The following is a 13,898-nucleotide window of genomic DNA, read 5'->3' on the forward strand; positions in this document are numbered from 1 at the left end:
GCTCCTGCCTATCAACATGTTTATGTCCATAAACCAGATGTAGAAGTAAAGCCGTGTCACAAAGGGGTCATCACTCAATAAAGTTGCTTATTTTTATAAATAGTCTGCACCTTCGGTGTTTGAAAAAGTGCTAAATGTTGGCAGTTCCAGTGTGGTTATTCACTGATGTGATTTATTTGTGATATATTTTATACCAAGCAGACATTGCTCACTTTTGTACTTGAGTTTCCAGGTACTGCTTTTGGAGGACCCGAACCCCAGCTAGTAAATATTAATGTACATAGCCAGCAGCCGAGTAGCTCATCTTAGCTCTGTCTAAAGGTAACAAAAATCCTTCTGCAAGGCTACCTGGAAAACAGGAAGTTCTGGGAAAGTGTTTCTGCTGTTCTCTCCGCCCTGTTTCCCGAGCAGTAAAACCTCTCAATCGCGCTTCAGTACCGGAGTTGAACTTCCACCGCACACTTCAACTGGTCTCACTGCAGCTAAAAAGATGTCTGCCACTGGAAACCAACACACTCTTTATCAATAAAAAGGTTGCCCAACTGGAAATAAAAACCTGACTTGACCCTGAAAAACTAAATCTTATAAATTTTTTAAGGTGTAGGAATTTTCTGGAAATATACTTATATGAGATGATATGAGACATTTCTGGAACCAAATGTTCCACAAACTTCAGTCCATTTGGTTTTATGACCCACTCTTCTGTTGAGATTCACCGTAATAAATAACGGACAAGTCTGTGTTTTTCTCCCCTCTAGCTCTTCAAAGGGAAGTTCTTTGTTTGTGTCGGCGATGAAGTCATGAACATCACCAACAAGTCTGACTGTTTGCTGAACAAAAACAAATGGGAGAGACACAAGTACAACTTTGACAACCTGGGACAGGTGAGGCCTCAGACGTGCCGAGATTTCTGGTCAATAAATGCGTAAATAAACGTTTATTTTTTTTCCGCCACTTCTTTAATATTAGGTTTTGGCGAGCATTTCAGTGTAGTATGTATTTATATCACACCGCGTCTTTCCTTTCTCTATCTCAGGCCTTGATGTCTCTGTTTGTTCTGGCGTCAAAAGATGGCTGGGTAGACATTATGTATAACGGACTAGACGCTGTAGGAGTTGACCAACAGGTAAATACATTCAAAGTCTTAACACAAAAGCACACATTTAAAGTAAAGTAGGTCCATAGCTCATACCATTTGGCTATGGCTGAAGAAAATCATTTGGGGCCATCTCCCTCAAAGATATTTACTCTGTCAACAGTTATTTATAAGGTAGAAGGCAAAGCAGGCTTCCGCTGTACATGTCTATGAAAAGCCTCTGTACCCTGTGTGTGTTTCAGCCCGTAATGAACCACAACCCGTGGATGCTGCTCTACTTCATCTCCTTCCTGCTGATCGTAGCCTTCTTCGTGCTCAACATGTTTGTGGGCGTCGTGGTGGAGAACTTCCACAAGTGTCGGCGCCACCAGGAGGCAGCCGAGGCCAAACTCAGGGAGGAAAAGAGACTGAAACGCATGGAGAAAAAGAGACGGAGTAAGGAGAAGGAGCTGGCTGGTCGGTAGTCTTTCCACATCTTTCTGAGTCCTGCTTGATTTGAGCCTGAGCCTTTTTTTTGTTCTTTTGCTTTTTGATTTGGTTTGGCCGAATTCGGAAGAACGCAATTAGTAAGCTAGTACCAACTACAGATGCTATTCTGCGGTAGAACCTTCCCTTTTCCTTTCATTGTAGGCCCTCCAGCCAGTTTTTGTCCAATGGTCACCTATTATGGCTCTGCAGACTCTGCTCCAGACTGTGGAGGCTCTTCTTCAACTCCAGCAACAAATTGATCAAGTTTAAGAAAAGCTTCCATAATCAGCCGGTTTGCAGAGCTAGAACAGCTGACCACTGGCGTTAGCATCCCCCCTCCCCTGCTCCCTTACCTTGCCTGGTCTTCCGTAGACGTTGTGCTTGGGATGGCCCCTTGGAGCATGCCCAGTGAGTGCTGGCAGACAGGGCTTGCATGGTAGCGGGTACACAGAGCTAGAGGGAGGGGGAGTTGTTGGTCATTCAATCACCACAAACGAAAACGAGACGACCTCCCTCCCTTCCCCTCTTCTGCATGTGGTTTAGTACAGCCGAAGGGGCGGATAGACTAAAATCTGCAAGACATTGAAGAGCTTACCCCAGTAGTTGTCCTGTCGCTAAGATCTGAGATCCATTTGGGTGAGATTTGTAGGAGTTAGCATTAATTCCCTGCCCGTTCCCCCTCCCCTTTGGCTGTATACGAGTTGGTGACAAACTGCTTGGTTTGTTTTTTTTATACTTTCCACTGTCTCCTTTATGCAGAAACGCCAGTGCTAGCATATGCTAGCATTAGACCTTTTTGTGGATTTGGCGCCTATACATTATACCCGCTTAATCCAAGGCACTTCATTAAATTTCTACAAGGAGCAGTGGACATTATTGTTTTCTTAAAGTGCCGTCTATATGACATGATCGTTTTCTTTGACAATAGAAATGTTTCCATCAACTCTTGAGAAATACAGATGGAATTCGATCTTCCTTTTTCAGGAGGCGTCTGCCAAGGGTATCCAATCAATCGAGAAACTCTCCCAGACCCTTGCTCACTCAGTCTAACACATGTACACGTTATGCCCCTTCTCCTGAAAGCACACAAAACCTTTTCATATTTTTAAGTTCGTCTCCCTTTTTTTTCGCTTCTTCCTTTACAGATTTTTGGGTTGAATGTTTTTTCGTTTTTTTTCACTGACTTGGTATTTTTGCCAGGAAACTTTTCCGGTACGGTTAAGGGGCGAAAACAAGACTATATGTTGGTTTATTTGCAAAATAGCAAGAAAAAAAAACCTGGTTGCTTCGAGAAAAGAGACAGCTTACTGGTACAAGTCAGTAGAATACAGTTTGTAAGGTGGTTGTAAATGTCTGCTTTGGTTCAAGAACTTTGGTTTGAGAGACAACGGAACGGGTTCCTGGTTGTTGCAAAACAAAAAAAGTGTTAATCCAAAGAACTGGACTCAGAATCACTGGAAAGACAAAACGTAGGAACATAAACCAGCTTAATCTGTCATCGCTTCCTTCTGGCCTTACTCTATCCCTCTTTCCCTCTTTTTCTCTCTTTGACTCTCTCCTGTTTCAAACTCTGTCAACCTTCCTTCCTTGCTTTCTTCTGCTTCTGTCTGACTAACACGGTCTCATTCCTCTAGATTTATTGGTTCCGGGGGTGAGTTGGGCCCTCTCTGAAGGCACATTGACAGGTACAGAGTTTTTAGCATGTTCTGTGTGTCCCTTTTTAAAACCCTCACCACCACCGACCACCCACCATGGTGGCTATGGTTTCCAAGTTCAATGATCACGGGAGGTAGGGCCCCATCCCGCGTCCCCGCCCCCCTGCCTCTCTCCCATCAGCTCTCTGTCCACTGGACATGCTGTTACCTGTTTTCTCTGTCGTGGCTTTGTCTTTCACAGCACTTCCACACCCACTGCGATCCATCCACCGTCCGCGGCACTGCATCGCTGCACCACCACCACAAGATAAGAAGACTCTTGTCTCGTTAGGGTGGCAGGGAAACTGAGATGAGGATGTGGTGAGACAGGGAAAGGGTACTGACGTGCAGCAAATGTTGGACTTTTTATCCATCTTTTCTGTTAGTTGTCATACTATTGTGCTCAGCAAAGTAATTGCTGAGATACGGGAAGTGTAGGGCAAGAGCACTAAGATTATTACACAGGTTGTAACGAGACTAGAGCTTTGATCCATCCAGTAGATGTGGAGGTATTTCCTTGAGTAAGAGAAACATTTAAACCTGATGATGGCTCGAGATGAAAAGTCAGGGGAACACCAAAGTCATTGGAGTTCCTGTTGGGACCATGAATGTCTGCACAAAATGAATCTGCAATCCATTCAGTAGAGATATTTCAGTCTGAATCGAAGTGGTGGACCAACCGACTTAGAGCATTGCCAGCACGACTAAAAACAAGACTGAAGGTCAACAATCATGCCAGCAGCTCTGTGAGACTCTCTTGAGGCAACCTCGGAGCCCATCAGTTTTTGGCCTAATGAGAATTTAGCCTCTGGGTTCAACCGACAATATTTCTATTTCGAAGCAAATGTGAAGCTAATTTGATGCGAATAATAAATAGATACATTGTCATCATAGATGCTAGGTGTTGGGTTCCAAGATTGCAAGATTCCAAGATCCAAGTATTTTCTCTTCAACACATCTGCATACAAGCAGCGCCTGCTCAATCGTGATTGGTCAATACCAGACGGAAATGCTTCAGATACCAACATCTTATCCTGTCGCGTACAAATTCTGCATTCATATCAGAAATGTGTATAGTGATTACCAATTTGCTACTTTGAGCAAATCATATTAGTTAAGCATGCTAGTATACTGACACGCTAAATTAATCCAAGACAAATATATTCTATGGGAGACGATACAAGCAACTTAAACTTCCAATTATTATTACTAATAGGAATAATGGCCAAAGCTCTTGTAATAAGGTTCACGTTTTGATAGCTTGGAATCATCCTTTAAACTTGCCTGAGTTGCGTTCTCTTTTCGAGCATTGTAATTACAACTCACTGCTGCTACAGTAGATCAGAGCGTGATCAGGTTGTACAAGTGGTGCCATCTTGGGTAAACAGAGTCTCTCTGTTGCTGACGTTCTTTAATAAAACCCTCTTTTAAAAGTCACAGACCTCCATTAAAGGGCAGACCACAGAAATTCAATCAAGAGCATTCTGTTATTTTCCCATTGAGTCTGTGCTCGACTTAAAAGCTTAATTTGAAAACAGCTAGCGCCAAAATATGTAAATGCACCACAGTAAATTAAACTGCAACAGACTCTGTTGGAGTGTCTAACTAGTTTTTCTAGCAGAAATCTTCACAGTTTTGGCTCCAAATATTGTTGTTGCATAAAGATGGTATTTGTCTGTGTGTGTGTGTGTGTGTGTGTGTGTGTGTGTGTGTGTGTGTGTGTGTGTGTGTGTGTGTGTGTGTGTGTGTGTGTGTGTGTGTGTACAAAACATTGTACTCGAGTTAGGAAGTCTGGATAATATCTAATTTATATTGCTGCTTTAAACATTATTCAGCTTTCTCCCCAAAAACTACATTTTACAATATTACATTTGATAATGATAGCACATCATAATAATGTTACAATTTAGCTTTACCTAATACTCTTTTTTTGTACAGAATAGAGCTTGAACCCATCACTATGTTACTCCATGCAGCCTCCGATAATGTTGGCCGGATTGTGCTGTCCACCGGCTGCTAACAGCCAACGCTGCGTAGTGTTCCTCCGGTCTATTTCAACACGGATTTATTGTTCACAACGATGAATTTTCAGTGTAAGATTAGGGTTCAATAATGAGTTTACGGCGTCCTTTTGGAGTTTAGACGCTGTCCGTCTAGAGCCCCTCCTTGGTACCCATGGTACCTGCGGTACAGAAAAAAAAAGTAACGTCACATTTTCAGAACTTTGGCATCAACTTGGTACTGTAGTATTGGTTCTTGTGGTATCTCTAGTGCACGTGTGTGTGAGCGTGCACGTGTGTCATGGGCAGTGCGTTTTAAACGGAGTTTGCGGCCTCCTATCGTTAGCGGAGGACAGGAACAAAGAGAGAGGAGGAGACGATTAAGGAGGCACAGGATTTCGCCTGAGATGATGATGATGGAGGAAGGAGGAGGGATGCATAAGGGTGGATGGGAGAGGTGGTGGAGTTGCACACAGATACACGCAGATTCAGATTATGACGATGTAACCACAGACATGCATGCAAACACACATACTCACATCGTTTTCTCCTACACATCAATGGGCTGAACGCTCAGGTCAGCATGCTGAAATGCTCGCGATGACAGTACGAAGATGCTGCGGGATGAACGACCGTACCAAATTGAATGGCAATCCATTCAGAAGTTTCACATTTCACCGAAAACTCCAAACGCGAGCCTCGTGATGCTGATGTGTGACCGATCGCATTTCGTGATGATCCATCAAAAAGTCAAACGCCATAAAAGTCAAATGTGCACCAAAGTCCGAAGGTTTCATCCTCTGGAGGATGCATCCTCATGCATGTCTGTGCCACATTTTCATGGCAATCCATCCAGTTGTTGAATAGCCAATTAACACACACACACACACACACACACACACACACACACACACACACGCACACACACACGCACACACACACACACACACACACACACACACACACACACACACACACACACAGCATCACAAACACACCTGCCTTTACTGCTGCAACAAATATTGATTTGTTTTTTTTCGGGGGTGAAGGATTATTTGATCAACCATCTAGTCCCCCAAAAAACTTCAGAAAATAAATGCCTGTTACAAGTTCCTAGAGCCCAAAGTGTCATCTTCCATTAGCTTAATTTGACTGAAAAATAGTCATAAAACGACTACTCGCAAGAAAAAAACAACTTTGCTCGTGCCATTTCTCAAAGTCTTCCAGGAGCTCTATGTTACTAAAACTAACACTAATTGTGTTTACACCGTACTCTTGTACCTCCTGGACGTTGCATGTGGGTGGTTCAGGGTGGACGGTGTGTGTGCAAAGCATAAGGCTTTGTCACCAGAGACCGGCGTTCACATCCTGGTTTTAGGCAACAAATCCACTTCGATTTAGGTCAGGGGAACATCATGTGTTGACTAAACTAAATTATCTTTTTCATACCAAGCCAGACCACAATCTTTCTCTGAGAGCTGAGATGCTTATGTGTTAGTTTTTTTGCTATTTGGACACAGATAGCATCCAGTCCCAAGACATGTCTTCACCTCTGAATATGATGTCGGACAAATGTTATTTCTATAGAAGAGGGTTGAAAAACAACAATAATTAACCTCGTACAAGTAGAACAATACTGTTGAGTTTATCAGTACCAACTTTTAGAATTTATTCTAAGGGTGTCCACATTATATAAACCATGCAAGATCTTTAAGAATTAATGTTGACCATTTGCATATGTGTGTGTGTGTGTGTGTGTGTGTGTGTGTGTGTGTGTGTGTGTGTGTGTGTGTGTGTGTGTGTGTACTATCCTGGTACGCCACCAATGAGTCCGTCAGAGAGCTCTGGCTCTTGCCATGTCAACAGATGGCCCTCAACTTCCCAAACGGGCTGAACAGATCGACACTGCAGGTGTACCCGTCGCTGGTGGACCTGGTGTCATGTGATCGTGGGCGTGACGAATCTGGGAAGGACACGCCGTGACCGCTAAGACCCAATCAAGTAGCGAATGCGGGTGTCTATGTCATTGTGTCCAAACATCCGTTCACGCCCGTCCACACCAGCACGATTAGAGAGCCACGGTTTCTAATATGTTCAAAGCTCAGTCAGCCTGTATGCATCGTGCACTCACTCATGGACATTCCTGCCACTTGTTTCATGCTTTTCTGCCGATAAACAACTGATGGCCATAACACGCCTAGAAACGTATATAGCGTTGGACCAGCAAAGGCAGGGACGAAGACTGCAAGTGTGAACAGTGAGCAATTTGACAGGAAAATGGCTTTGCAATTGTTTTATGAGGAAAGAATGAGGACAAGCTAATAATTGGTCATATTTTGAGAGTGATCTTCAGGGGTAAAATACTTTTCCATGAGGCGTCTACCATTATTTTGGATATTACCTGTTGGTGAGTTCATTTCAACAGTAAATTGAGGGTAAAGAGTTAAGCACAGGGAAATATGCTGATCGAAGCTGTTTGCAAAATGAACAAGCCTATTACGTAGAATTAAATTCTCTGAAACAGTAGCACATTATTTTTGCTAGTGCATTGTATGTCTTAATGCAAATCAAAAATATGATTATTGACCAAATAATAAAAGTGATGAATTGACACCTGCTCATATTAAACCTAATTAGAATACTCCAGTCTTACATTTAGGATTATAGACTTCGCCAATGGCAAGACTTTTTTTTTTTAAACTTTAATAATCCCAAATCAGTCAGACTTACTTTGAGGTTCGCAAAGTTTTCCAACCTTTTGAACATTTTTGTTAAGTCCTCCCCAAAAATCTGTTTTTAACAGTCGGTAAGAAAATAGAATGGGAGCTTTTGAACTTTGAGAACGGTGTTCTCATTTGCAGAAAAGTGAGCTTACAAGTGTGCCGATAGTGGAGTCACAGCAGGAGCTGATGCGGACAATGTTGCCGTCGTTTTTCTCTCCATGTAGATTCATAAATCCCCATCACCTTGAGGTCGGTAAACAAAAGTCCTTTCATATGTTCTGCTGTTAATCTCTGTTGTCACTACACGACCAGCAGTCAACAACAACACGAGGATAATAGGATCATCTCCTCACTCATCAGCACCGCACACACACACACACACACACACACACACACACACACACACACACACACACACACACACACACACACACACACATCCAAACACATTTGTGTGGGTAAATGCAAAGCAGCTTGACATTCCATATATAGCTGTTCTTCATCTACGCGCTTTCACAAAACACACACATACACACACACACACACACACACACACACACACACACACACACACACACACACACACACGCGTAAACCAGCCGGTGCCAATCCTCATCTGTATCTGGGTCAGAGCTAACAGAGATGCATCTTACTAAAGTTTGCACATTTCTCCTCTTTCTTTCTTTCCTTCTTTCTTTCTTTCTTTCTTTCTTTCTTTCTTCAGTTCCTCTGTTGCAGAGATGTGATTAATAACACCAGTCCGTTAGAAGGGGAGGGCGAATAAGAGGGAGAGGGGGGGTGATTCTCAGAGGAGAAAGAGTGACGTAACTTGGCCAAAAAGTCTCAGAGATGCAGATCTAGGGGAGTAAAAGTGTAATGCCACAAGGTGTAGGTGGTGGTGTTAAGTGAAGAGTCAAATGTGATGAATCTTTCATAGCTTTTGGGGGTCAGCGTGCGACTAGAAGCCATGTTAATGGACTGCTTGGGGGCGTGCCACTGGATGTCTAGGTTTCATATCAGAAAGTGAGTTAATTAAGCAAATTTGCCTCGTGGGTGACATTACATATATAAGGACCGATGACGGATATGTACTGCGACAGAAACAGAAACTAATGGATGATGTTGATATGCCTGCAAAAGGCAAAATCGAAAGTAATATAAGGGACTAATAAAGCTCATTAATTTCCACAGAAAGTGGAACGTTGAAACATTAATAATTGCTGTGAACGTGCATAGAGCATTTGGCGAGTTTGATTGAAAAGCTGTTTTGTGGGAGGAAAAACTGCCCTGACGACGCGTGCGCTGAATGTTTCATTTGGGGAACTTTCTCCATGAATATTTCATCTGCAGAAATGTTGAGTAGAGAACGACACGGAGCGGAGTGGCAGACCGTGTCCCACCGTATGGCTGCCTTGCTGCTCTCCTAAAAGAGCCACGAGATGGACTTTTGTACTTTCCTTCCTTTAGACAAAGCAGAAGAGGTTCTCTCTGTTCAGTGTGCAGACACTGACGTGGCTGTACTTCAGTGACGGTGATGCTCAATGTTCAGCAGACATACTGTTTAGGGTGTTAGCATGCTGACACAGGCTATTTGACACAAAGTGCAACTGAAGCTGATGGGAAGGTCGTTGGTTTGGTCTTAAATGATTGGACAAGTGGTGGCGGCAGGTCAGAATGTAAAGTCGTACATGTCGCCCCTGCGGGGGAACAGCGATGTCTGGACCAAACTCCAATGGCGATCAGTCCAATGGCTGTTGAGATGTTTCACTCAAATCCAGGATTATCTACCTAATGGTGGTGCTGTAGAGGAAGAAGTCAGGATCACCCAAGGTGCTAGGCTTCTTTCTTTGGGAACCATGCATGTCATAAATGCACAAACATGTCAGGGTTTTCGTGAACAAAAGCTTTGACAAAGGATGTTCGACAACAAATGAGACAATGACGAGAAGGCACCTACTAAATCATTAACAAGCCAATATTATATCAACATGCAAATTTTAGTTCAGTTTCCTGTGCTACTAAAATAGTTACACTTTAACAGTTAACAATAAAATGCTCGACAGTCGATTAAAACTTGACAGGATCTGAATGACGAAATATAATCAAGATTTACTGGAACATTTGACAGGACTAGGACCGAGGCCGTGGGTACACTTATTTTTTCAATGAGACTTTCTGTGAAACCCCCAATGGGAGCTGAGCGGCTCCCAATGCGCTCAAGATCCGATCCTGGTCTCTTACAGACCTTTACACCTGATGCGTCCCGGCATGATCGGATGTCAAAAAGTTGGACAGGAAAAGTGTAACTAAGGCCGAAGACTAAATTTATAAACGATAGCTGACAAAATGAACACTACGATCCATCCAATAGTTGTAAAGCTGTTACGTCTGGACCAAAGTGGTGGAGTAACAGACCAACAGCATCATCCCTAGTGTCGAGCTACAGATACATTTGAGTGAAGATTATTTATCCAGTTCAGCCGATTTCAGTGCTCAGCCACAACTCATCTCAGCTCTCTCTAGAGTCACCCTTTCCCACTATATTTCTGTTTCTTTCCCTTTTTCCACGAACATTTTTCAACATACGAGACGTAAAAAGATGTTACAGGAACCTGTGAATATTTGGGCTCTTACACTCACTCAGAGGAAGGCTCAGATATTGATATTATCCACCTTACGAGGGTTTCTTCTCTCCAGTTGCGTGTCAGTTGACAGGGACCGAGTCGATATCGCTCCTCTGGGTGTAAACCTAGAGTCTGCAGAGAGAGGAAGGGTGACACACTTTGTCATTATACTGTTGAAAAGCTTCCCATCGGTCTGTACCTTGTCATCAGTGTTATCCCTGTTGCTCCGCCCTCCACTCACGCCGTCCAGTCGCTTGCCTTCACCATTCAGTCCCTCATCTCAATTGGTCCATCCTGCTCAAGTATGACTCAGAAAGAGGTGTGTCAGTCTACTATGTGAACCAGCACTATGTGTGTGTTTGTGTGCGTGAAAGAGCGCAGATGACTGTGCGTGGTTGTTTGTGTGTGCGTGTGTGTGTTTGTGTGTGTGTGTGCGTGCGTTATCATGCCCTGTCATTTTGAATGATGTCATGTTTCCTTATTTCTTTGCCTGTTTTCTTCTGGACTCCCTCAATTTGCTCTGCTGCTCCTCTCTGTCCCCATGTTTAATTAATTTCTCTTTTCTATCGTGCTCTCTCTGTATCCGTGTGTCTTTCTCTCTGCTGGATATTTAAGCAAGGCAGCAGAGCACTCAGGAATTCCAGTTAAATCTTTTCTTTTTGATTGTTTTACAGCGACTGTTTGTGCCGACAAATGTTTCTCTTTTTCTTTTTTTAAGACTCAGTGTTTGCTGGATTTCTAAATTGGACGTCCGGGTCCTTGACTTTGACACGTGTTTCCAGGCAGACACTGAGTCTCAAGGTTTACTACTGAGCCTGTCACCATGAAGGACAGGGGCGTAAAAGCAGCCGCAGCATCCAACCAAATTGCGGCCTCAGAAATGTGAAAATTAGAAACTTTTCTTGTCAATATTTTACTAATTTCTATCCAGATATTTGACCTTGAAGTGCACTGTTGCTGCTTTTACGTCCCGTTGCCCTGCACGTTCTTTCACAGCCACTCTTTTTTTGTCATGTGGGTTCCAAGCTTTTAAGTCCCTACATCTCATCCATTTCCCGTCAACCATATCTATCCGCACTTCTTACCCAAATAGTCCAATACCCGTAAATCTCCGATGGAACTACCAAACCCATAAAGGCCTTCGAAGATATTCAGAGGAGATCCAGCTAAGCAGAAACCATTGTACCAAAGAATCGAAGCTGTAGCAGTGTCTCGTGTTGTTTTAAGATTCACGGTGAGGCCCCCCTTTTCATCGGAGTATAGCTGGCACAGCATCCTTTCCACCTCACAACCTACCGTAGACACCGCCATGTGATCACCACATTCTGGACCGCTGTAGGTCCACTCCGTTCCAGACCCATTCTCCACATATCCAACCCAAGCCAACCTGCGCTCACCCACACAGTCACAGTACAGCCATGGTGCTGTACTGTGCCTTTCCTACTCATCGGCAACCACAACCGAGGACCCTTACTGTGTCTGTATTTCCCAACAAAGACCGCCTCGGAAATGTATGGAATATGTTTTGGAGCTTGGCCGCGTACAAAAGCAACTCCCAGGCCGAATCTCCGGCCCTTGACCTCCTCACGCCCAAAGGTGAGCTCAGAGTAGGCGTTCACGAAAGGGGAAGGTGAGTACACCGGAAGGGCGAAAAAGAGGAATGAGGCTCTTGGGGTTGTTTTTGGACAGGAAATTATTTACTGTCTTTTGTTTTCTCTCACATGGTTTTTCCTTCTTACTGTCTGTCGGACCTCAGGCAGACTTTCAATGGGGGTTCTTAGATCTCCTAATGTCATTAGTCTTTAAAATCATTCAGGAAACCTAAAACAGAATGCCCACGCGATCCAGCTGCTTTGCAATCCAGTTGTGCGGTTTCGGTGTCCACTGGAAACATTTCCCAAATGTCTAATGTAGTTCACAAACCGGTGGCCCAGATGAAACAACCATGATTTATTAACCACATGTCGTCTAATTCCTGTGCACTTTCGCTATCCCTCCACGTCTGAGAGGAAAATGTTTGACTAATGTGTTGTCATGTTTGCTTAAGCGGCAGGGTCACAGCTGGGGTCACTTCTGCAAACATGAGCAGGGCTACAGATGCAAAGTAACAAGTCAGCTGCTAAAAGAGCTTCTAGCAACAGAAAGTCAGGGGACCGGAGAAAGTGAAGCAACATCCTCACCGCGCGCCAAGCAAAACACCTTCACTAGACCAAAAAAACAACAAGCCGAGTACAAGCAAATTATCAAAGTATCCTACTGACACTGGACAGCTTTTCAGTTGTTGCTCAATTAATGGCATCATACAAATAGTATTAATAAGGAGCCAAATAATGATATAAATATAACACTACAAAACTGAATGAAAATTTAATATTCTATTTTTTGTTCCATAGCCACCGCCTCAGTATGTGCAGGGAGCCAGTCTAGTAGGGCCTATTTTATTGTGAACATTATCATTATTGATAAAAAAATATATTTAAACTGGAATCTCTATCTAACCGGCAGAACATCACTCCGAAGCTGAGCTTTTGCAGAACAACAATAGGCCGGCCTGCTGATGGTGGGCGGCCGGGTTAGGACAACAACCTTGAGCCGCCTCCTGCAATCATTCATTTTAAATGTTGGTGACTTTATGATAATGAATAAATAATGATTTCATCAGCATCGCAGTGCAGCAGCTCGGGAGGGACTTGTGGTCGTGTTTATGAGCCACGTGTGAATCGCAATTTCATATTCAAACAGCGGTTAGAATGGCAGCGGGATCCAGTGGACATTGGCCTTAAAAAAAATTAAATAAAATCTGACCCAGCATGGACAGCCCAGCTTCTTTGTGCGGGTCATCCAAGAATATGTTTTTTTTGTCACAAACAAAAAATACATCCATCGTAGATTCTAGAAATTAGTTATTGAACATAACGAGATCTAAGTCCCCATGAGACGATTGTCCTGAGTGGTCTGTTCAACGTGCACAGAATTGGTGTGAAATATGAGGATGGAGAAGCAGAGAGCAGGCTTCGTAACAAAAAACCTGCACAGAGAGGAGGTTAGCAGTATGTGAACCCCGGCCTCCACCCTCTGTCATCGTGTCAGAGCCGAGAGCGGAGACTGCCGCATCAGCGAAGAAGAGGCGAGGATCGAAGAGGGAAGGGGGTTAGAGGAAAGGCAGCAACAGTGGGAGCTAAATCATTTTCTTCAATCCGCTCAATATCTTCCCCATCTGTTGCTACCTTTCTCAGAATAAAAAAAATCAAAGAAAATTGCGATGCCAGGCGAGCGTGATTCAAAGTAGGAGA

General features: G+C 43.6%; 1 protein-coding gene across 1 annotated transcript in view; it reads left to right on the forward strand.

Moving 5' to 3' along the window:
* The window catches only part of cacna1g (calcium channel, voltage-dependent, T type, alpha 1G subunit), a gene marked incomplete at its 5' end in the record, with an annotated part of 203,919 nt that overhangs the window by 161,265 nt on the left and 28,756 nt on the right, over window positions 1-13,898 (forward strand). Inside the window, 4 exons of the mRNA XM_079214082.1 lie at window positions 759-884; window positions 1,037-1,126; window positions 1,339-1,531; window positions 3,199-3,249. Coding sequence (XP_079070208.1) covers window positions 759-884; window positions 1,037-1,126; window positions 1,339-1,531; window positions 3,199-3,249 — 460 coding nt within the window. The remainder of the gene's footprint in view (window positions 1-758; window positions 885-1,036; window positions 1,127-1,338; window positions 1,532-3,198; window positions 3,250-13,898) is intronic.

The sequence above is a fragment of the Taurulus bubalis genome (genome assembly GCF_910589615.1).
Source record: "Taurulus bubalis genome assembly, chromosome: 2".
NCBI classification, from domain to species: domain Eukaryota; kingdom Metazoa; phylum Chordata; class Actinopteri; order Perciformes; family Cottidae; genus Taurulus; species Taurulus bubalis.